The sequence below is a fragment of the Sus scrofa genome, chromosome 5, assembly GCF_000003025.6.
Source record: "Sus scrofa isolate TJ Tabasco breed Duroc chromosome 5, Sscrofa11.1, whole genome shotgun sequence".
In the NCBI taxonomy this organism is placed as follows: Eukaryota; Metazoa; Chordata; class Mammalia; order Artiodactyla; family Suidae; genus Sus; species Sus scrofa.
The window spans coordinates 17,571,880-17,595,801 of NC_010447.5; the positions used below are offsets into that span (position 1 = coordinate 17,571,880).

Genomic DNA, 23,922 nt, shown 5'->3' on the forward strand with positions numbered 1-23,922 from the left:
CGCAAGGCCACCTGCTGCAGGCACCAACGTGTGTAGGGAGATTCTTGGAGCACAGTTTTTAGGACCCAGGAGCTTTATTGGAAACTTGGAGACGGAGCACAAAGGAGAGAGAGAGAGGGAGAGGGCGCGCAGGTCCACATCAGAGGGGCTCTGGGACCAATCTGTCCCTTAGAAGCCACAGGCGTCCAAGACCCCGGAGCAGCCTGAGTCAGGTTGGCTCTTCGCCCAGGGTTCTAGGAAACAAGTTGTTCAGACTCTTGAGGATGGAGGGAGCTACCAGACCTGCGCAGCGAGGAGCCCGTTTCTCCCCAGAAGAAGTGGAGAGTCGAAGTGGAAGAAAGATGCAGGAAGGGAACGCAGTAGTTGGGGCAGATCAGGCAGGTCGGTTCCCCAGCCCTTGCGCCGCAAGTCCAGGGGCTTCGGAGCTCCGGGACCGCCGCCAGAGGCAGGGAGGGTTGGCTGGTGGAGCGGTGCATTACAAACCCGGAGGCTCTACGCTAACCGCACTGAGCGGCTGCAGCTGGTCTGGCCGCAGGGAGCGCACAGGCCGGTGCTCACTGCCACGTTCCCGCTGCAGGGGGCGCTACAGACGCTGCCCGTCACGGGCCGGGAGCCGGACACGCAGAGGTCCCCGCACACGACCCCGCCCCGGGAGCTGCTGACACCTGCCGCGGGGAGGACAGAGATTAGTCCCCATGTGAACTGGTCGCCAGTGGCCCGTGCCTGCTGGCCAGAGTGCCTCCCTTCCCCAGACCCCCTGCTCAGAGCTCCTTCTCTCCATTTCTATTCCTCTTTTCCCCTCAAACACCCTCAATGCGTAATTCTTCTGCAGTCTAACCTCAAGCATCCTTGATAAACTGTTAGCCCGGGCCCTCCTTATATGCAGAAACAGCCATTTACATGATCAGAATCACTCATGGCCGCATCCCTCCCCTTCCTTTCAGGGTCGGAAACTGGGGGCCCATGCTGGCCTCCTGTTTTTGTAAATGAAGTTGTATTTGTTAAGTATCCCTATGGCTGTAGCTGCTTTCCCAGCACAAGGACAAATTGAGCAGAGGCCGCATGACCCGCAAACCTAAAATATTTACTGTTTGGCCCTTTAAGAAAAAGTCGGCCCACCAGGAAGCCCAAGACTTTGTTTCAGACCCCACAGTACAGATTACTTACAGACATTCACAGCGCCAACGCCCTCACACAACCTTGTGGGGAGAGCAAAGGGACAAAAATTAGTTCAGGGGTGGGGGGAAGCAGAACTTGCAAATGCCCTCCTCCAAGCCATCTGGATGCAAATTTAATGTAAATGATATGCAAATAAGCTCCTGGCTCAAAGCACAGGTTGGAGGATGTAGAGACATTCCTCAGGAGTGGTACCCACCTCTGCTCCTCGCCCTCCAGCAGGCGCCGGTAGGTGGCGATCTCGATGTCCAGGCCCAGCTTGGAGTTCAGCACCTCCTGATACTCCTTGATCAGGCAGGCCATGTCCTGCTTGGCCTTCTGCAGGGCGGCCTCCAGCTCCGCCAGCTTGCACTTGGCATCGTTGAGGGCCACCTGGCCCTGCTGCTCAGCTTCAGCCACGGCAGCCTCCAGCTTGGAGTTCTGGGGGACAAGGGAAGGTTATTAAGGCTCCCTGTTCTGGATTCTGTGTGGGTCAGAGGCCAGGTATGCACAGACCACTGACTGTCAGAGGAAGAAGGGGCCTTACTCATTTGTTAAGTCAGAGGTTGCAAATTCGTGCTCCCGGGGAATGCTGACACAGTGTCTTTAATTTTTGAAATTTAACATAAAAGTCCAGATGCCTGGCTTCTCTTGAAAAAAAAAATCAGAGGATCTGGGCACACTGGACCTGCATTTCTGTAGCGCCTGCCTCATCTGGATCTGAGGCGGATCTGCCCTTTGTGCTTTCCAGCTTACCATGCCCTAGGGCCTTGGGTACAGCCCGCTTCACTCACTAACCTGAGTGACACCTGAGCGTATGATCATCAGTCTAGAACAATGGGCCAAAGAAAAGAAATGCTTCCCCAAATCACATGGTGAGCTAGTGGCAGGGCTGGTTTGAGAGCCCGGGATTCCTGCCCCTGAGGCTGGCACTATTTCTTCTGCCCTATTCTGCCCCTCAGACCATGAAGGCCCTGGTCCTTCCATTCCCCTTCATACCTCTCCCCCAACCCCATATTCAGCAGGAATGGAGAGCATTTTCCATGGAGGGGGCTGGCCTAAAGTATGATGTTCATTCCTTTTCCCACACTCTGGCAAGGTGCCTGACTTAAACCCCCCTGCTGCAGGCCAATTCTGTTCTCTTTCTACACTGAGAGGTGGGCCAAGCTCCCGTACCTGGCACTTGGCATTCTCGATCTCGGCCGTCAGCCTCTGGATCATGCGGTTCAGCTCATTGATCTCCTCCTTGGTGCGGCGCAGGGTCTCTCCGTGCCGGACCACCGTGGCCTTGATCTCCTCACACTGGAGGGAAGCAGAGAGGCTTATGTCATCCCGTGGAGCCACACAGCACACATCCGCCATCCCATCCCGAGAGCTGCCTGCCCTCCTTTGTCCATCCCACACAGACAGAGGCTGAAGCCCTTTTAGCATCCCTCCCACAATGCTTTTAGCTTTTAGCATCCCTGTTCTGGGAACGGGGCACTGGGCCACTCACCTTGCTGCGGTACCAGGACTCAGCCTCGGCCCGGCTGCGGCTGGCAATGTCATCGTACTGAGCCTTGATCTCGGCGACAATGTTGTTCATGTCCAGGTCCCGGCTGTTGTCCATCTTGACGATGACGGAGGTGTCTGAGATGTGAGCGTGGAGGACTCGGAGCTCCTGGGGTGGGGGTGGTGGTAAGAGCTTCTTGACTCAGCCCAACTGCTGGTAGCCTGCTCTCTCAGGGTCCTTCCCTGTCCCCTCCCCCTCCTTCCTCCACCGCCTCACTGTCTGAAGCCCCCACTCAAAGGTGACACCTCCTCTCAACCCCGGATCCTCTCAATGCTCCTCAGGCCCAGAACCCAAGGATGAAAGGAGCCCAGTCTGAGTCTGGCTGTCAGGGCCTCCTCTCTCCATCCTTTGGGTCTAGGACCAGGATTTACTACTTTTGATCACTGTCACCATGGTAACCAGGAACACCAGCTTGTCTGGGCATGGCAGATAAGACATCAAACTGTGTTTCTTCACCTTCTGTGGGTAACCCTGCCTTGGGTCTCTCAACTCTGCTCTGTCGTCCCTCATCCGGAAACCAAATGGTGGCAGTCCTTTCCAATGTCTAACTCCCATCCTCCTTGCTTCCTGCTGCTCCGTGGTCCCTCACCTCCTCATACAGTCGCCGCAGGAAGTCGATCTCCTGGGTCAGGGCCTCCACGTTGGCCTCCAGGTCTGATTTCTGCACGTAGGCGCAGTCCACATCCTAAAAGGAGAGGGTGGCCCTGGAGTCTCCTCTCCCATCAGGCTGAGCACAATCCCTGGACCTTCCTTAGCTGGTGTCATGGCGTTGGTGAAGTTCAAGGGGTCAGGAGCAGGTCTAGGTAAGGGAAGGGGCCCCAGCGTTTCCAGACACTTCCTCTGGGCTCCATTGGGATCTTCCCTCTAGAATCCACATCTTGCACTACCATGAAACTTAGGATCTAGTGTAAAATGGCTCAGTTCTAATGATGCTCCACCCCTCTCTGCTCTAGAATCTCATGGAAAGAAATCTAGAGATCCGGGCTTAGAAGAAGAGGTCTCCAGAGAGTTCCCTGGTGTGCTAGCTGTTAAGGACTCAGCATTGTCACTGCTATGGTTTGGGTTCCTGCTGTGGCATGGGCTTGATCCTGGGCTCCAGGGAACACAAAAAAGAAGAAGGAGGTGGAGCGGGAGGGGGAAGAGGAGGGGGAGGAGGAGAAGTTTCTGGGATCATCACTGGCCCCAAGCCCGTGACTCAGGGCGAGACCCTTGACCTCTGAGTCTCAGCACACCGATGGTGGCTCTGCCCTGTCAAGTCCAAGAGGTGAGTGAGCAACGGCACTGTTCACGCCAGCATTTCCTAACTTGCCCAGCCCGAGGATGCAGGCATCACTAGCGTTCATGTGCTCTCCCATTCACAAAAATTAATGGAGGCACAGGGCGGAAGGATGTGGGAAATCACTGGCCAGATGGGAGTTACCTTGGATGGGGGAAGAGTGCCCTGCTTGAAGCAGGCAGTGTACCCAGATGTCTAGAGCCACCCAGGGAGCACTGGGGCATTTGGGAAAAGGAAAAGGGGAGAGGTTGGGCTGTGTGATTCTGGGGGAGTGGCTCAGCCTCTCTGAATTACAGAGGGCGCACTCCTGCCTCTGTCCTTGGTGCTGAGTCGTAGGATGTCTGTTCTGGGGTCACTCACCTTCTTCAGAGCCACAAATTCATTCTCGGCGGTGGCCCTTAGTGCCACCTCCTCTTCATACCTGGGGACAAAAAGGGCACAAGTTTCAGTGGCTAGAATTTCCATAGGCTGAGATTTGAAGAGAAAAAAAGAGAAGGAAGGCTAGACAAACATTCTAGGAACTGGATTTTTGGATGTAGTCATAGAATCAAAAAATGTCCATGCTGGAGTTCTCATTGTGGCTCAGTGGTTAATGAGCCTGCCCGACTAGGATCCATGAGGAAATGGGTTCAATCCCTGGCCTTTCTCAGTGGGTTAAGCATCCGACATTGCTGTGGCTGTGGTGTAGGCCGGCAGCTGCAGCTCTGATTTCACCCCTAGCCTGGGAACCTTCATATGCTGAGGGTGCAGCCCTAAAAAAAAAGACCAAAAAAAAAAAATGTCCATCCCTTTCCTCTGGGCACTGAAACCAACCACATCCCCCGCTGCCCTTCCTGTTTCAGGGACACGCATTCCTGATGTGGGCAGGGTGGTGCCTGGCACATTTCTGTGGGCCTCCTCTCAGTTTCTGAATTGCAATTCCCTCGGGCAGGGGGGAATCCCTGCCCTAGGTCTGGTGCCACCCTTTCCTGTCCTGCTTACTTTCTTGCCCCCGCCCCACCTCAGGGCCCAACACAACACCTGGAGCCTAGAGTAGATGCTCAGTACATGTTTGATAAATTAAAATGAAATAAATACATAATGATGAGGTCGCTGGAGCAGCTCAGAGGCTCTTCCATGCTTAAATTCCCATCCCAGAAAAGAAAAAATTTCCCCAAAGGCTTCCTGTCACTGTCTTCCTCCCGGTGGAAAGTTCTTCCTGTGGTCTAGCCCCAATCCATCCTGCTTTGACTTAACCCTATTTCCTTTCTCCACACCCTCCTCTCTGATGCACTCACTTCTTCTTGTAGCCCTCCAGCACCTCCTGCACGTGGTTGAGCTCGGAGGCCAGCCTCCCGCTGTCGGCCTCCACGAGCTCGGCCTCCCGCCTCAGCGTCTCGATGTAGCCATTGAAGAGCGGCTCCAGGTTGCTCTCGCAGCACTGGCGGTTCTGGTAGAACTGCAGCTTGGTCTCCAGCAGCTTGTTCTGCTGCTCCAGGAAGCGCACCTGGTATAGAGGCAGGAGAAGCTCGGTGAGGTGCCTGCATCCCCAGCCCTCCTCAGAGAGCAGGCAGAGTGAGACGGAAAGAGCAATGAGGCCTGCAGAGGCAAGGGGTGGATGGCACAGCCCCAGCTGAGCTCTCCCGGCCTGAGGAGGCAGCAAAAAAAAAAAAAAAAAAAAAAAAAAAAAAAGAAAATCCCTGTTTCATGACTGCTTGTTCGGGCCTGAGTGAGGGTCTGTCCAGGTGGTCCTGGATGGGAGGAGTGAGAAACCAAGGGGCCTAAGGGTGGTGCTGGGTTGGGATGGGAGGATGGTGAGGGTTCAAGGGTAGTGACAATCAGGGAAGGCTTCCTGGAGGAAAGGGCTATAGAGCAGATTTGGGAGGCATAGAGGAGGAATCGAACCTTTTGCTGCAAGCTTCCCCAGGACGGGGCCTATGGCTTATTTATCTTGTCTCAGGGGCCAGCCTGGAGCTTGTTGAGCAGGTGTTTGCATGGATTGCCACGGTGGGAAGGGCTCCCTGGCTGGGGAGCTTGGTGAGGGCAGTGGCTCACTAAGCGGGATGACTGGGGTCTGAGGAGGCAGGGGAGGCGTGGTCTAAAGTGGCCTAAACTCCTGTGCTGGACACTCCTGTGTGTCTGGATGCCAGGCGGGTGGTGTGACTGGGGGAAGGTTTTGGAAAATAGGGACAGTGGCGCCTGCAGGAAAAGACAGCAGACAAGCCTTTCCCAGAAATCATTCAACCTGGAGAGAGGTGCCGGCAACAATCCCTGAGCGGCCAGAAAGGACATCAGCAAATAGGACCAGGCTCCCTGGCCTCTGGTTTTCCCTGGCGTTGAGACGTTACCTTGCCTTTTAGCGCTGGTCCCTTTTCATCCAGCTCGGTGAGAGCAGCTGGCAATTCCCCGGTTGGAACTTCCAGAAATGGGGAATGGGAACTGCAGATATTATGTGGGGTCATTTTAGGTGCTCTCAGCTGACAGGGCTTGAGCAGAGGAGTCTCATGGCTGTCGTGATCCCCACATTTCCTTTCAAAGTCATGGCCAGCTCACACATGGCACCACGTACAGCTCTGGTGCGGGGAAACTCTGGGGCCGAGAGGGGAAGCCCCTGTCCAGTGTCATCCAGAGAATCCGTGGAGAAACTGGAGGCAGAGCTGGGCTTCCTGCCTGTGGGCCAGGATGCTTTCTCCCACACTCCCTGGCCGTCTTTTGCGGGTCTGAGCGCCAGCACACTGGGGATGCAGCAGCTGCTGAGGCAGACCAGATCCTGCTGGAGGCCAGTGGGGTGGCTGGGCCCTCGGCTTTGGACCCTCTAGCCCCAGGGACCTAGAGAGAGTCTGGGTTTGGAGTTCTGCTCTGCCACCCATTATCAGGGGGCCCTTGAGCAGGCCTTGCCCTGTGTCCCTGTCCCCTTCTAGGTCTCTGTCCACTGTGTGCGCTCAAACGGCTGCACTGGTAGCAGTGATTCTCAAGCATGAGCCCTTCATGGGCTGACTTCAGAATTTTGCCATCCCCTTGGACTTGTTTCCTTGTGATTTATGTATAAATGGATTTTTTTAAGCATTCACACGTAAGTGGGACTAAAGGGGTAACTATGTAACCATCATAGGTGTAAAACCAGTGTCAGTAGGCATACATAAGAGGAAATAAGAAAGCATGACATTCTAGCTGAGCCTACTGTCCCAGACAGTTCTGAAGCTGAGCCTTGCTCTCTTTTATTAAAAGCATGAAAGTCACAAGTAGGAGAGGGATATGAAAGACATATTAATGTACCCAATGAGATGGTCTCCATTTCATCTTAAGGATTAAAAACAAACTAAAAGAGATGAATTTTCTCATCAGGTGTTGGAATGTTATTTAATGCTTTAATGGACCACCTACCAATAGCACTTAAAATATCAGCAGTCCCCATACCCCATTTCTAAGAGAGACTGGTCTGGAAGTTCTCAGGTCCTCCCAGGACTTCCAGGCTCAGGATGGGTGGGATAAGGATATTCATCTTGCCTGTGGGGACTCTGCCCGTCTGGACAGAGGTTGTATATGATAACGGTGCTCTCATCAGGAGCCCCTGGCTCTGTACTCATTTCTCTGGTCGGTGTGTGCCCCGGATCTGTGTCCCTCGCCTCCATCAGCGTGGGAGCTCATCTGGACCCCATCTCTTCTGCGCCCTGACTACCCCCTCAGGGCCTGCCCAGGAAGGGAAGGTTCAGGAAGGGTGTGATGAAGGACACCCACCTTGTCAATGAAGGCGGCGAACCTGTTGTTGAGAAACTTGATCTGCTCCTTCTCCTCTTGCTTCACACACTGGGCGTTGGGGTCGATCTCCAGGTTGAGGGGCGTGAGGAGGCACTCGTTGATGGACACGGTGGTGATGCAGGGCGGGCTGGGACGGACCACGCCGCCAGAGCGGTACCCGAAGCTGCGGCCATAGGAGCCAGCGCGGAAGCCTCCGCCGACGCTGCGGCTGCCAAAGCCCCCCGTGAGGCCGCGGTAGCAGGAGATGCCCCGGTAGGGGGCGGCCGAGATGCAGCAGCGGCCGGGCCGGGGCCCGCAGGCTGAGGCGCAGCTGAAGGATCGGACCCCGAAGGGGGCGCCGAGGCGGGAGGAGAGGCAGGACATGGTGCGGCGGCGGCGGCGGCAGCAGGCGGCTGGACCCCGACACCGGCGCTGAGCCTTATATCGGGCCGGCAGACCGGGGGAGGGAGCGCGCGGCCAGCCCGTTTACGAGCTTGGAGGTCGGGCCTCGCATCTCTGCGAGCCGAGAAACAAAGCTAGTCCGGCCGCCCGGCCAACTCCATAAAACGGCGTTCGCCTCCTGCCCGCGCTTTATGGGGCCAGGAAGCGCATGGTCAGCTCCGCGGGCCGTGGGCGGCGGGATCGGGGCGGGCCCCCTGCGCCCCTTGGCCGGGAGTCGGCCGGGTAGCGCGGGTTGGTTTTAGCCCCACGCTGGGCAGCTGGGCACACCCGGCCGTCACTTCGGTCCCAGCCGGCGCCACCGCCCTGCAGGCTGGGAAGCCTTGGTCTTAGTTACCTGTGCGTCTTCGCATGGTGTGGGGGCACGTGTGTTATGTGTGTGTGTGTGTTGAAGGGAAGGCATCTTAGAGTCAGTCTCAGAAATTCTTTCCATGACCTTGGGCAGGCGAATAACCTTTCTGAGCCTCAGTTTCTTCATATGCAAAACAGGGATCGTAATAGTTTCCATAGTTGTTGGGAAGACCTAGTGGCACAAGGGACAGGAAAGCGTTTAGGGCCCTACCTAGCACTTAATAAGAACTCCATAAATGTTTGTTTGTTTGTTCTATTTATTCTACTGTTATTAATTTGCCATTCATTCTGTCTTCCTGGGGGCAAAAACTTTCTCTTCTCTCCTTCTCAGGACTCAGCTCCCGTCTCCTCTCCTAGAAAGGTCCAGTCCTTCCCCCTCATCCCCCACGTCCTTCTCCGCTCTGCTTGGGGGAGGGGAAGGGAGGTTGCATTTGTGGGGTACCAACAATATCATGCATTATATCCATTATCTCATCTAACTCCCAGGGCCTTTTCTGAGGTCAGTGTGTTGTGCCTGTTTACCTGCTCAGGAAGAATTGTCCGGTGACTTGTTTAAGGTCAGGCATAGAAGGCTCCATAGAGGGGCAGAGTCAGAATCTGAAAGGAGGCTCCCATCCCTCCCCTCCCAGGGTCTGAGTCTCGGGAACTGAGTGAGGGTTAAATTCCTCCTGGGGGCAGGAGACCAGATTATGAGGCTTTGAGGTCTTAGAAAAATCAGTGTGAGCCAAAGCCTTCCTCTCAAATGATGCTTGGACAGGGCCACCAACCCTGGAAGGCTATAACCCATCATAATAGAAGTTAATTATGCATTCAATTAAAGACAGAGGAAAGGAGAGTGTGAACTCAGCAGCCAGCATTAAAGAGAAACATGCAAGTCACCCTTAGCTTCCTTTGCTTTTAAGTGTGAGTTGTTATTGTGCAAGGGGTAATTAAATCCTGGAACCCAGAGGTCACTGTGGTCAGTGCCCGGCTTTGGCTGCCTGGCATCCCATTTCTAGGGATTGGCTCACTGCCCCCTTTGCCGTCTTTCCCGACCCTCTTGTGGACCTGAATCCCTTTTGTTCAGCTTTGATTTTGCAGGGGTTTCAGCACAAACTTAGTACCATCCTTGACGGAAGATGGACCCAACTCCACAGTGTCTGGGCTTCCACTCCCAGCTCCACCTGGGGTGACCAGTCATCTGACTAATGGCTTCAGCATTTTTAGAATTTCTACTCCATTTTTTTTTTCTTTTCTTTTTAGGGCTGTACCTGTGGCATATGGAAATTCCCAGGCTAGGGGTCAAATCAGAGCTACAGCTACCAGCCTATGCCACAGCCACAGCAATGTGAGGTCTGAGCCTTGTCTGCGAGCTACACCACAGCTCACAGCAGCACTGGATCCTTAACCCATTGAGCGAGGCCAGGGATGGAACCCGAGTTCTCATGGATACTAGTTGGGTTTGTTACCACTGAGCCACAATAGGAACTCCTACTCCAATTTTCTTAAGGGAATAGCCTTCCCTTAGTACCTCTCTCATAAGAGGAACTGGACTTACATTGAAGCACGGAGGATTTAAATTAGACTTATGGAGGCACTTACATAATGCTCGCTTGGAACTCCTTCTGGATCTTGGTGGGTGGATGGAGTAGAATTTCTGCACTATCACAATCAATGGGGAGGCTAATTATCAGCCTTTGTTCGTGCTGATAATTAAGTACATTTAAAGTCCAGAGAGATCAGGAGTTCCTGTTGTGGCACAGTGGTTAACGAATCCGACTGGGAATCGTGAGGTTGCTGGTTTGATTCCTGGCCTCGCTCAGTGGGTGAAGGATCCGGTGTTGCTGTGGCTGTGGTGTACGCCAGCAGCTACAGCTCCAATTGGACCCCTAGCTGGGAACCTCTATATGCCACAGGAGTGGCCCTAGAAAAGGCAAAAAGACAAAAAAAAAAAAAAAAAAAAAAAAAGTCCAGAGAGACCAGAAGGCTGCAGGCTGAGTTATGCCCTCTAAGAGCACAGTCCAAAGTGGATGGAATTGAAAGGTTTGACAGCTAGAGCACAGCGGCCCCCCACCTGTCAGTGGTAATCCCTGACCCAGCCTCAGGGCCACTTGGTCCCTGGTGTCCCTGTTATTATTCTAGAAACCCAGTGGGGAGAAATGGGCTAAAGCATGAGGGATTTCAGTTCCCGTTGTAAACTGAGAGATTTCAGTCCCAGGTTCAGCGGTAATGAAACTGACCGTATCCAGGAGGATGTATGTTCGATCCCTGGATCTGCCCACTGTGTTAAGGATCTGGCATTGCCGTGAGTGGCTGTGTAGGTCACAGATGCGGCTCAAATCTGGCATGGCTATGGCTGTGGTGTAGGCCGGCAGCTGCACCCCAATTTGACCCCTAGCCTGGGAACCTCTATATGCCTTGGGTGTGGCCCTAAAAAGAAAAAAAAAAAAAACATGAGAGATTTCAGGTGCAATCAAGGACAGGCTTCCCCCGGAGAGAGGGTGAGTGGTTGCAGTGCTGGGGAAGGGGAGGGCTGCTCCATTCTTGGCCCCATCTTCCAGAAACCATTCCCTTGCCCCCTTTATCTCCAGTCCGCCAGTCTATGGATGAAAAACTATTGCTCTCCCTTGCTGTCATGTCTCTCCTGTACCTCCCCGTGGGCCCCTGGGCCCAATTCAAGACAGGGAGCAAATAGGCCCCCAGCAGGAAGCAGGCCCAGATCCCAAGGACTCTGCAGTCCCCAGGCAGGGCAGGCACCCCCGGAAGGGCCTTAATATGAGGCTGCAGGGGGCCTGGCTCTAATGCAGGAGCCTCACACCAGAGAGGCTCAGTGGGAAGGGGAGCCTTCAGTTCAGGGCCTTGGGGGCAAGAGGTCAGGGCAGGTTCCTTGGAGGAGATGACCGTTTGTCTGGGGCTAATGGTGACGAGTTGGATGCATGGAGATAAGAGAGGGGAGGAGGATTCAGGCAGAGGGAATGGTGGACACCAAGATGCAAAGCCAGGGAGGCAGGGGATGTGGGAGGAACAGCTGGCGGGCAGTCCGAGCCGGCTGAAAACCAGGGGAAGGATGAGGGCGGGGGAAAGGAGACAGGCTGGGGTCACTGGCGGGTATGGTGGCTGCACAGGCTTAGAATGTCGAGCCGAGCACCAGAAGTGCTTGACCTGGGAAGGGCCATACTCAGGTGTGTCAGAGTGAATGGGACGTGGGGCTGGTATATGGAGGGTGTGTGTGTGTGTGTGTGTGTGTGTGTGTGTGTGTGTCTACTTTTGGTAACGCAAGGCATCCTTGGGAAACATCTAGAACATCAACTTGCCCATTTCAGAGACACTTTTCCTTTTGCTCCGTGGTCCAGTGGTCAAAGTGTTTCTAGCATCAGACCCACTGGGGTTTAAGCCTGGGCTTTGCCTCTTACAATCTGGGTGAAAAGTTCCATAACCTCTCTGAGCCTCAGCTTCCTTTATATCTAGAATGGAGGTAATAAAACTTGCCTAGGGAGGTGGTGAGGAGAAAGTCTGGTGTGTACGTAAAACATTTCTACAGTGCTGGGACATAGTAAGCAGTCAATAAATATTAGCTGATATTATTATTGTTGTTGTTGTTTCCCCTCTATGGCCCATTGGCCCAGGTACCTGTCCTGGTAACATCCCCGTCTCCCCACTCCCCCAACTCCCACCCTGGGCCAGCCTCCTCTTCCGGGTCTGGGACCCCGGGCCTCCCGCACACTGAGGCTCTCCTGGCTGGGACCCCAAATCCCACCACTCTGTCCAGGCTCAGAGCTTATTGGAGAAGCTCTTCTGAAAGTGCCCCAGAAAACAGGCGGCCCTTAGAAAGTGTTTGGGGAATGTGGCCTTGTGCTTATGGTCTAGTTGGTAGAGAGATTCTGCCTTGGGTGGGGGTGAGGAATCTTTTTTTTTTTTTTTTTTTTTTTTTTGCTTTTTAGGGCCTGCACTCCAACATATGGAAGTTTCCAGGCTAGGGGTTGAATTGGAGCTGCAGCCGCTGACCTGCACCACAAGCACAGCAAAGCTGGATCCGAGCTGTGTCTGTAACCTATACCACAGTTCATGGCAATGCCAGATCCTTAATCCATGGAGTGAGGCCAGGGATTGAACCCACGTCCTCATAGATACAAGTTGGGTTCATTACTGCTGAGCCACGACAGGAATTCCGGGGGTGAGGAATCTTGAAGACATATGAAGAGGGATGGAGGTGGGTAGACAGGTTGGGGCTTGTAGGAATTCACTTATTTGAAGCGCTCACCCCACACTGCTCACACACATCCAACAACTTCCTGGATCCTGTAGCCCAAAGTGGCTGAACAAATAATTTGTTGGTGTGTGATGGACTTTTCCATGCTTTGGTGGGAGTAAACACCATGTCCCTCTGGCCATGCTAAGGGTTAAGTGTTATAGGTTGCTTTGAAGAATTGTCCCCGGAGGAGTACCCATTGTGGTGCAGTGGTTAACGAATCCGACTAGGAACCATGAGGTTGCGGGTTTGATCCCTGGCCTTGCTCAGTGGGTTAAGGATCCGGTGTTGCCGTGAGTTGTAGTGTAGGTCGCAGATGCGGCTTAGATCCCGAGTTGCTGTGGCTCTGGTATAGGCCAGTGGCTACGGCTCCAATTAGACCCCTAGCCTGGGAACCTCCATATGCTGCGAGAGTGGCCCAAGAAAATGGCAAAAAGAAAAAAAAAAAAAGAATTGTCCCCCGAGTCCCTGCCGCGAAGCCCCCGGAAGACTCTTCCTCTCTAAGAGCCCCTCCACCCATCTCTGATCCTCAGGATGGCTTGTCCTTTGTCCCTGGTCTCAGCTCATCTTGAGACCCAAACTGAAAGATGGAGGTGATAATTCCAGCTGAGTGCCGGAAAGAAATCCTCCCGCCACGGCTTCCCCATTTCTCTTTAATTACCTCGCAAATTGCAGAGTCCCCAGGCCTTGGCTGACCTTGACTCCTTGGCTCTCAACTGTGGAAAAAATGCTGCCAGAGCTTCAGAGTTGCCTGAGTCTAGGATTTTCCAAAGCTCCATCTCGATGTTATCCCATGAGAGAGGAGAAATGAATGAGAAATTCCCCAAGCCCATAAAGGTGACAAGAAGCCCACTCCGCGTGGCAAGGCGGGCAGCCCAGGTGTCTGGGCTTATAAAAGGGACGGGCAGTGAGGGAGAAGTCAGACTGCTTCTCTCCTTCCTCTGGCTTCATCTCCTCCAGCCCAGAATCACCATGACCTGTGGATCGTCTTGCCTTAGCTCCCGTAGTGGAGTCTGCAAATCCAGCTCCTGTGTGACCACTCAGAGATTCAGCTGCACCTCAGCTTCTGGGCCCCGGCCGGGCCGCTGCTGCATCACGGCTGCCCCCTACCGAGGCGTCTCCTGCTACCGCGGCCTCACTGGGGGCTTTGGCAGCCGCAGCGTCAGCGGAGGCTTCGGTGCTGGCTCCAGTGGCCGCAGCTTCGGGTACCGCTCGGGTGGCGTGGTCCGTCCCAGCCCGCCCTGCATCACCACCGTGTCCATCAACGAGAGCCTCCTCGCGCCCCTCAACCTGGAGATCGACCACAATGCCCAGTCCGTGAAGCAAGAGGAGAAGGAGCAGATCAAAATTCTCAACAGCAGGTTCGCCGCCTTCATTGACAAGGTGGGTGTCCTTGATCACGCCTTTCCTGAACCTTCCTTTCCTTGGTAGGCACTGAAAAGGTAGTCAGGGGGCAGGAGAGATGGGGTCCAGGTGAGTGCTCAGGCTGATGGAGGAGATGGGCACAGGGCACAGATAGATACAGAGAGATGAGTATAGAATAGAGGCTCCTGATGAGAGCACTGTTACCATATACAACCTCTGTCCAGACAGACAGAGTCCCCACAGACAGACAAGGATGGGCTTGGGACTGCTGCAGAGGGAGAAGGACACACACATACACATATAGCACACAAGAAAGGCACCTAAGATGTAGAAACAGGACCACAGGTTCATCCTTCATCCTGCCTTAAATACTGGGGAGAGTTAGCCAGGGAAGTGTTCCCAGGGCAAAGCTTTGTCAGTCTGGAGGAGATTCTGATCCCTGGCACAGTGAGGCCAAGCATGAGAAAGGACTTCTCCACTCGATCATAGGACACTTGGAATAATACCTGCAGCCATTTCAAATGATAGAGAAAGGCCCTTGGGTGTCTGTTGGGAGGGGAGGAAAGGGCTGGTTTGGAAGCTGGGGGTGGGAACGGATCCTGCAGGATGCTGGAATTAGGGCTGACTGGATGGCTGTTCCTCTGGCGGCAGGTGCGCTTCCTGGAGCAGCAGAACAAGCTGCTGGAGACCAAGCTGCAGTTCTTCCAGAACCGCAAGTGCTGTGAGAGCAACCTGGAGCCACTGTTCAATGGCTACATTGAGACGCTGAGGCGGGAGGCCGAGCGCGTGGAGGCCGACCGTGGGAGGCTGGCCTCCGAACTCAACCACGTGCACGAGGTGCTGGAGGGCTACAAGAAGAAGTGAGTTGGCGGGGAAGGTCCACTTCTCTCAGAAGTGTGGTGTGACATGACAACTGGGGAGCCACTGAGCATGCTGACCATAGAAACTTCTCTCTTCATTAAGCCACTTTGTGCTTTTAGCAGCTTTAATGGCAGTGACAGGAAGACACAGAAGAGAAAAGGGGCTGAAACCTCACAAAGAGCCTTTCTCCATTGCATGAACTTCTTAGGATAGGGACCACATCCCCATCCATCCATCCGTCCATCCATCCATCCATCCATCCATCCATCCATCACATACACCTGTTCTGAGCACCTGCATTCCTTTATTGTGCTGGGTACTGGGGGTACAAAGAAATGACTGAGCCCTGCTCCACTGTTCATGCCTACTGGTTTGTCTGTGGGTTTTTTTTTTTGTTTTTGTTTCTTGCCTTTTTTTTTTAAGGGCTGCACCCATGGGAAATGGAAGTTCCCAGGCTAGGGGTTGAGTCAGAGCTGTAGCTACCAGCCTACGCCACAATCATAGCAACGTGGGATCCGAGCCGCGTCTGCAACCTATACCACAGCTCATGGCAACACCAGATCCTTAACCCTCTGAGTGAGGCCAGGGATCAAACCCGCATCCTCACAGATCCTAGTCGGGTTTGTTATCACTTTGCCAGGACAGGAACTCCCATACCCAGTGGTTTAAGTTACTAATTCCATCTGCCTTTCCAGACCTACGTTCAGGCAACCAGCTTACTATATTCGAGTAATAACAAAACCAAGATCTTGAAAATGAACCATGTTTAATTTAGAGAAATGTACTATCAGGGAGGTGGGTGAGAGAGATGTTTCAGACCTGGGGAGAGGGAAATAGGCAAGAGGGCTCTTTGGGACACCCTGGGGAAGGGGTGTGATGGGTCAGCTCGGACCCGCCTCTTTTCCATCCCTAGTCCAGTCTCTGAATAACTTCCCTTTTTCCAAATCCTCTTCTCTTGTGGAGGTATGAAGAGGAGGTGGCCCTGAGGACCACGGCGGAGAATGAGTTTGTCAGAATCAAGCAGGTGAGCGGGTCTAGCAGCCTGGGAGTCTGGCAGCCCTGCTTCAGTTCATAAGCTCAGATCTTCTTCCACTCCCTGGAGGGCATCTTCCTTCTCACACCCCGGAAGATGGATCTGGCAGGAGTTCTCTGGCTCTTCCTTTATGGAGAAGTCCGGAGAGGTGGAAGGACTTTCCAAAGTCACATATGACATTTGCTAATTGATGGGAGACCTTCGTTCCCAGACCCTTGACTTCTGGATCTATGCCCTTGACTTGCTTTGCGGGGCTGGGAATGGGACTGGGGGCTTTTCTGGTTGGGCTGGGGGAGGCGGAGCTCCCTGGAAAGCCTCTGCCATGATTAGCGACTGCCGTGTATTTTGTGTCTCCAGGAGGTTAACAGTCTCAGCGTGCAGAAGGCAGATCTGAAGGCCAACGCTCAGAGCCTGGCGGAGGAGGTGGGCTTCCTGAAGACCCTCTATGAGGAGGTGAGCTCCAGAGGGAAGACATGACGCAGCCCTCCTTGCTGAGTCCCAGGCCAACCTGTGCACAGAGGAAATGGGCAGAAGGGTCTGCAGGCCCAAGGGCTTTGGAAATGGCAGTTGTGTGTGTGTGTGTGTGTGTGTGTGTGTGTGTGTAAAGGGAGAGGTGAACTCTGATCTCCTTGGTTCTGGATCGTATATGTAATGTGAATGGCTCTTGGCCCCACAGGAGATCAGAGTCCTTCAAGCCCACATCTCAGATACTTTGGTCATTGTCAAGATGGACAACAGCCGGGACCTGAACATGGACTCTATCATTGCTGAGATCAAGGCTCACTATGATGACATTGCCAGCCGTAGTCGGGCTGAGGCTGAGAGCTGGTACCGCACCAAGGTGAGTGGCCCAGGACACCTGCCTCCTCGACCTGGTGGTGGGAGGGATTCAAAGTATATGTTAGAAAAGGCTTCTTTGTTTGGGGATTTTGATCCTTAAGGAGGGTGAGTAAAATGTTAAGAGCTCTCAGGTTGGGGTGTAAAGGCGAGGCTGCCATGTGTGGTTGCACAGGCTGAGCACTGTACAACCTGCATTATCATCTGTGGTGTCCTCAGTGGGAGGAAGTCCCTCCCTGAGCCTCACAAACCTCTCTGCTTCCCCTCAGTATGAGGAGATCAAGGCCACAGTGGTCCAGCACGGGGAGACCCTGCGCCGCACCAAGGAGGAGATCAATGAGCTGAACCGCGTGATCCAGAGGCTGACAGCCGAGATCGAGAATGCCAAGCGCCAGGTAGGGGTTGTTGGAGGTCCACCCAGGGTTTCACGGGCGTGTGCGCCCAAATGGATCTCACCATTCATTCTCCAGCCCATGTGCATGACTAGGTGGTGGCCAATCCTGGACACCCTCGTGATGAAGGGGTGAGGCCTGTTCCTGGGGTGATCCCTGCTGGGTAGACAGACTGGACACATCCAGGACATGGGCACAGAGACCCAGGGACCATAACCCACCTTGTTCTCTTCTGGGCCCCCAGAACTCCAAGCTGGAGGCTGCTGTGTCCCAGGCTGAGCAGCAGGGCCAGGCGGCCCTCAATGATGCCCGCTACAAGCTGACTGAGCTGGAGGCGGCCCTGCAGAAGGCCAAGCAGGACATGGCCTTCCTGCTCAAGGAGTACCAGGAGGTGATGAGTTCCAAGCTGGCTCTGGACATCGAGATTGCCACCTACCGGCGCCTGCTGGAGGGCGAGGAGCAGAGGTGGGTACAGCCAGCTCAGCTGGAGCCAGAACCTTATTTGCATAAATCAATTTTTTTAAAAATTTCCTCCATTAGTTCCCCAGCCCCCCATTTCTTCTTCTGCTCCCATCTTGTAACCCTTTCTGGACCTTTCCCTGCCTTGAGGAGAGCCTCAGGAGAATTGTCTTCGTTGAGGTCCACTGCCTGATTTCCAATAAACTTATGTACAAAACTTAGTTAGGCACAATGGTTTGCTGGCTTAAGAGCTGACTCTCTGAAGAAAAGTCTCCAGTTCATAATAGTTGCTGATTTCAGTGGTATAAATACTTCTATCATGGCTGATCTTAAGCTCCCACTGTGATGACGTCTAGCCAACTTCAGTTGGCCGGAAATGTGCAACACAGACTCCGCGAACTGGTGGGAGCTAGTGCCAGAACCCTGTTGGTTTGGTTAGGGGGGAGAATAATAACGGCCTTAAACTGAAAGGGCAAATAGAATAACACATTTCCATTAAAGAGAGATGGAAAACCCACGGCCCGGGGGAGACTGAGTTGTTCAAGATGGTAGAGCCAGTCAGTAGGGGTGGGGAGGCAAATCGGGGGGCAGGCAGAGAGATCTCCGTGTCCTGCAGCGTTTTGGCAGGTTCCACTTCCCAGAAGGATCTGGGAGTACCTGGCCCTTGTGTTCTCTTGTGACAAGGTTGGGGAGATGCTAAGCCTTTGTGGGTATTGGACCCCAGATCTTCTCTGACCTTCTGGGGAGGGACTTGGGTGGCTCCTTAGGGGACTGGGTTCAGAGCTGGTGACCACGTGACTCTGGGATCATTGTCAGGAACTAATGCCCAGTCCTAATGCTGACCTTTTCTTTCCCGCATCAGGCTGTGTGAAGGCGTCGGCGCTGTGAACATCAGTGAGTAATCCTGGCCCTGAAGGGGAGACACTGCCGTTAGATTGTGGGAAGAATGTTTTAGCTCTAAGGATGGAGAGATCCAGGGAGAGGGACTCCATCTTCAGCCACATGGTTACAAAGAGGGAGCTGGACGGCAGGTCGTGAGTGACGAGTAATTCCTCATTCCAGACATGTCAGAGCGTCAGTCTGATTTTCCCCATCGTAGGGAGCTCTGCCTTTCCCCCTGTCCAAACACACTTGTCCATGCCCCAGAAATCGAACACTTTTCTGGATCAAAACAAGTAGTTCAGCAGTGTGGTTGTTCCCAGAGAGATCCTCCTGAAATCAGCAACAGAAAAATAGATTAAGGGACTGAGGTTGAACCAGAAGCTGGACTCCCTTCCAGTGAGGGTGGAAGTTCCAAAGACAGATCACAGGGAAGCTTATAGTCTTTCTCCTGGGAGATGTGGGTGAGCCAGAGCCATGCTCCTGAGTGCTCTTGGCTGGTAGGGAGGGAGTTGTGTTTGGGACCAGCACCTTTCCACCCCTGAAGGTTCTGACTTATCATTATTGTCCCCGTGCAGGTGTGAGCAGCTCCAGGGGTGGAGTCGTCTGTGAGGACCTCTCAGCTACTCGTACCTGTGGCATCAGGTCCCGTGGAATAGCAGCCTGTGGCAGCAGCTCTAAGAAGTGTTAAGTTGGCAGGACTTGAGGATGCACCCAAGCCCCCAGTCCATCTCTCCCTCCTGGAGGATTCCAGCTGCCCAACCCTACCATGCGCAGCCCAGGGCATGGGTGCAACTGCTGGTTCTCCCCCTACCCATCTTTCCTACTGTCCACTTTTTATTTACTGATGTGTGGGAATCCCCCCTCTTTGTGGCCTGCCTCCCTCAGGCTGAGAAAGGCTGCTGGGACGAGTGACCCATGGATGTATTCTGTTTGAGGATTCTGGGCTGCCTGAGCCCATGAAGAGGACAGCCCCTCAGCCCCCGTTCCCCGCCCCCTACTTCCTTCCCTTTGCATTCTTATTCTTCCTTTCCTTTCCTAAAGCTTCGTTCCCTCCTTGCTACCCATGCTTAAAATAAAGTCACCTAGTTGCTATCATGCATGTGCATCTTTCTGTCCATTATTTCAGGTCCAGAGCAGGTGGGTGGGGCCTCCAGAAGGCATTCAACCTGGTGGGGGCATCTTTTGGTCCCTGGTAGTCAGTGGGTGGAAGGGAAGCCCACTGTGGTCAGGGGACAGGGCATAAAGCCTAGGCCTGTGGAAGGGAGAATTGGAGGCAATGTCCCTAATAGAAAGTTGGGACAATCCTAAGGGAAGCAGGAAAAACATCTGTGAAGAGAGAAGAAGGAAAATGCCTGTCTTGACCTTGGCTTTGGGTAAAGGAGAGAAAACTTTTCCCAGATAACCATAACAAGGTTTGCCCTCATATAGGTCCTGGCTGGAGTTCACATGGGGTGTGTGTGGGGGGGGGTCGGCGGCTGGGGGGGGGGACAAATACCTACAATACTTAACGTGAGAACATAGTTTAAAATGAGTCCAGGTTGGCAGTTCTCCCCCAAATCTGGCAAAAGCAAATGCAGATCTTCTCTTAAAAACCCAGGCTTTCAGGAATTAGTCCAGAGAGTGTTCTAACAAAAGCAAGCTCACAATTAATAAAAAACCATGAAATGTGGGACAAGATGCCATCATAAATGAGACTGAGCAGAAGCATTCCAAGCCAGAATCATCCCCAGGAAGATGACAGATACCGGAATTAAGTAGAGCCGGAAAAAAAGAGATGTGTTCCATATGTTCAAAAAAAGAGGGTATTAAAATATAACTGAGGAGTAAGAGCTTTCTAAAAAAGGTAATAGGCTGATTTGAAAAAGAATCAAACAGATTTCTAGAAATGTAAACTATACTAATTATATTAAAAACCCAGTGGACATCTAAACAACACATTAGACCTAATTAAAGAGAGAGTAAGTTGGCAGATAAATCTGAAGAAATTGCCTGGAATGCAATGCAGAGAAATAAATGGAATATATGAAAGAGAAATCAATAAAAATGGAGCCCCAAATGGCCTAGGATTGGATTTAGCAAATGAAGAGTTAAATGCAGCTAATACAAATATGTTCAAAATCTAAAAGAATATATAATCTTAATGAGTAATGGAAGAAGAGAAGATATAAAAAAGAACAAAATGGAGATTCTAGAATTGAAAAGTACAACTGAAGTGAAAACGTCAATGAATGGGCTTAACAACAAATGAAGATATCAGAAGATAGGGTCAGTGATCTTGAAGACAGATGAATAGAACTTTCCAATCCAAACGACAGGGAAGAAAACATTGAAGGATCATTTAGCGTCTGTATCAATAGGTATCCAAGAAGGAAAAGCACCAGAATGAGGTGGAAAAACATATTAAGGGATCATTACTCATATTTGATGAAAACATCAACTTAAAATCCAAGATCTTAGGGCCCCAAGCACAGGAAATACAGTACCATACATGGGTATATCATAGTGAAAATCCTGAAAACTGAAGGAAAAAAGTTAGAAAAAAAAAAAGACACATGATATACAGGGGAATAATAATAATCACTGTGGCCCCTTATCAGAAACAACAGAGCCAGACAACAATAAACCCAGAATTCTTTAACTGGCAAAAATGTCGTTCAAAACAAAGGTGAAGTGGAGTTCCCGTCGTGGCGCAGTGGTTGACGAATCCGACTAGGAACCATGAGGTTGCGGGTTCGGTCCCTGCCCTTGCTCAGTGGGTTAACGATCCCGCGTTGCCGTGAGCTGTGGTGTAGGTTGCAGACGCGGCTCGGATCCAGCGTTGCTGTGGCTCTGGCGTAGGCCAGTGGCTACAGCTCTGATTTGACCCCTAGCCTGGGAACTTCCATATGCCGCGGGAGCGGCCCAAAGAAATAGCAAAAAAAAAAAAAAAAAGAAAAAAAAAAACCCAAAAAAACAAAGGTGAAGTAAAGACATTTCCTAAAGACAAAAGTAAAATGAGTGAATCACTGCAGTACAAAGGATGGTAAATGAGATTCTTCGGACTGGAAAGAAATGACACCAGACTGAATTTTGGATCCCATGAAAGATAAAGAACACTGGAAATAGAAAAAAAGTGAGTAAATATGAAACAGTATTTTTTCATAATTTCCTTACCAGTCAACTGGCTGTTTAAAGCAAAATTAATGACATTGTTCGTAATGTGTGTGGATGTAAAAGATATGGCAGCAATTACAATTGTACTGTTGTGAAGGGTGAAGTAGTGAAGGAACTCTAAATAGAATTTGGCAAATTAAGGGTGCATATTTTTTAGCTCTAGAGCAATCACTAAAATTAAATGCATTTATTATAATGAAAGATAAAATATTGCTAAAAGCCAATAGCATAAGTTATATCAAATCTTTAAAAACATTTGATTAACTCAAGGGAAGGTAGGAAAGGAACATTAGAGAACAAAAACCACATGAGACAAATGGGGAACAAAGGAGTGGATAAAGAAGATGCAGTACATATACACAATGGAATATTACCCGGCCATTGAAAGGAAAGACATAAAGGCATTTGCAGCAACATGGATGGACCTAGAAATTATCATGCTAAGTGAAGTCAGTCAGACAGTGAGAGTTGCGGTTAAAAAAAGTTTGACAGCCAGTATCCTAAGGAACCTCTTGCTAACGTATACTAGCAGATATACCCAAAAGTTCGTAACAGCATTGTTTGTTATAACAATAAGCACACATGTGCATATCCCTAGTAGAATGGAGAAATAATCATACACTGGAATACGATACAACACTGAGAAATAACTGAAAGCTACATGCATCAAAATGGATGAATCTCACAAGTAGAACATTGAGGAGGAAAAAACAAGTCATAGAAAGGCACAGGGAGTTCTATTTATAGAAAGCTTACCAGTAGGCAAAATAATTTTGGGGGATTCTCATGACACAACAGTAGGGAAAAGCAAGGGAGTGCTTAACACAAAAACCCAGGGTAGTGGCTACTTTGGAGCTTGGGTGGGGTCAGAGAGGGGAAATTGCCGTGATCAGAAGGGGCCGTTGAAGGTACTGGTGGGTAAACAAGGTTTTGTGTTATTTATTTTTTTGCTTTTTAAGGCCACACCCTTGGTATTCCCAGGCTATGGGTTGAACTAGAGCTGCAGATGCCGGCCTACGCCAGAGCCACCGCAATGCCAGATCCGAGCCACGTCTGTGGCCTATACCACAGCTCACGGCAATGCCAGATCTTTAACCCACTAAGCAAGGCCGGGGATCAAACCCACATCCTCATGGATACTAGTTTGATTCGTTTCCGCTGCACCACACCAGGAGCTCCCACAAGGTTTTGTTTTATTATTGTCACTATTTATTTATTTATCTGTCCTCCACACTGTTACCAGACAGGCTTTCCTAAATTGCATCACCACACGCCGGACTGCTGGGCTGCTTTCATGCACCTTCTATGGCTCCCTACTGCCCACTCCATAAGTCCAAACTCCTCAGCTCCACGCGTTCCCCCACTTGAAGCACCCTTTCCTCCCCTCCACCTCTCCTCCCTCTCCTTCCTTCCAGGCCCATTCCAGCCCAGAGACCACCACCTTCCCATCTGGGCTCAGGGGATGGGCCTCGCTATCCCCCATTAGAACCCTGCAATTGTGACAAGGTGAGGTCACAAAGCCCCCAGGGAGGGGAGGCCCCGTCCTCAGAGTGAGCATTCTGGGAGCTCCTTAGGCTAGAGCCAAGCTTCGGGTCCCAGAGGCGGTCGGAGGAGACACCAGCTCCGTTCATCATGGTGAGACTTGTCCATGGGGCTCCCTGGCTCACACAGGGTGAGGGGTCTTGGACTCCACCCAGATCTGTTGGACCCAGCGGGACACAAACTTGTCTGCTGTGTCTTCAGCTTTGGGGAAGGGGGGCAGGAAAAGATGGGCAGTGGGAAGAGGCAGGGATGGGTGGGAGGTGAAGTTTTGTCATCTGTTTTTGTCCATTCGCCACCACCTCATCTGCCTTGGAAGGACATTTGCACTGGGCTGGCGTGAAGGGTTCCTGTGCTCTGGGTTGAGGGGTGTGCGTGTGTGGCTGGATCTGTTCACCAGGGTGTAGAGCAAAGTGCATGGGCTTTGGACACAGCCTGGCTCAGCTGCTGATGGGCAGGGTCAGGCATGACCCTGTGGCTCCCTCCTGCCTTGCTCCCTCCTTGCCTTGTAATGAGCATCGGCTTGCCCCGGGGAGAATAACAGAGACTGTAGCATCTACCTGGCTTCCTTCACAGGTGGACGTGAGCCCCAGTGAGAGGGACAGTGCAGGGAAGAGACTTTGGAGTGTGTAAGGCACCTTGAAAGCATCATCACTGTGCCTG

At 52.2% G+C, this 23,922-nt stretch overlaps 2 protein-coding genes across 2 annotated transcripts; one reads left to right on the forward strand and one right to left on the reverse strand.

Annotated features, from left to right (window-relative positions):
• Window positions 56–8,130, reverse strand: LOC100621844 (keratin, type II microfibrillar, component 7C-like). The gene is made up of 9 exons (XM_021091682.1): window positions 7,701–8,130; window positions 5,261–5,469; window positions 4,344–4,404; window positions 3,297–3,392; window positions 2,651–2,815; window positions 2,332–2,457; window positions 1,376–1,596; window positions 1,168–1,199; window positions 56–665 (listed from the first exon to the last, which is right to left on the reverse strand). The coding sequence occupies exons 1-9, from the start codon at window positions 8,082–8,084 to the stop codon at window positions 493–495; spliced, it is 1,467 nt and encodes a 488-aa protein (XP_020947341.1). The 5' UTR covers window positions 8,085–8,130; the 3' UTR covers window positions 56–492.
• On the forward strand, window positions 13,205–19,639 carry LOC100621639 (keratin, type II cuticular Hb6-like). The gene is made up of 9 exons (XM_003355394.3): window positions 13,205–14,121; window positions 14,755–14,963; window positions 15,928–15,988; window positions 16,355–16,450; window positions 16,674–16,838; window positions 17,104–17,229; window positions 17,471–17,691; window positions 18,548–18,579; window positions 19,143–19,639. Exons 1-9 carry the CDS (start codon window positions 13,522–13,524, stop codon window positions 19,253–19,255), a joined length of 1,623 nt encoding a protein of 540 aa, XP_003355442.2. The 5' UTR covers window positions 13,205–13,521; the 3' UTR covers window positions 19,256–19,639.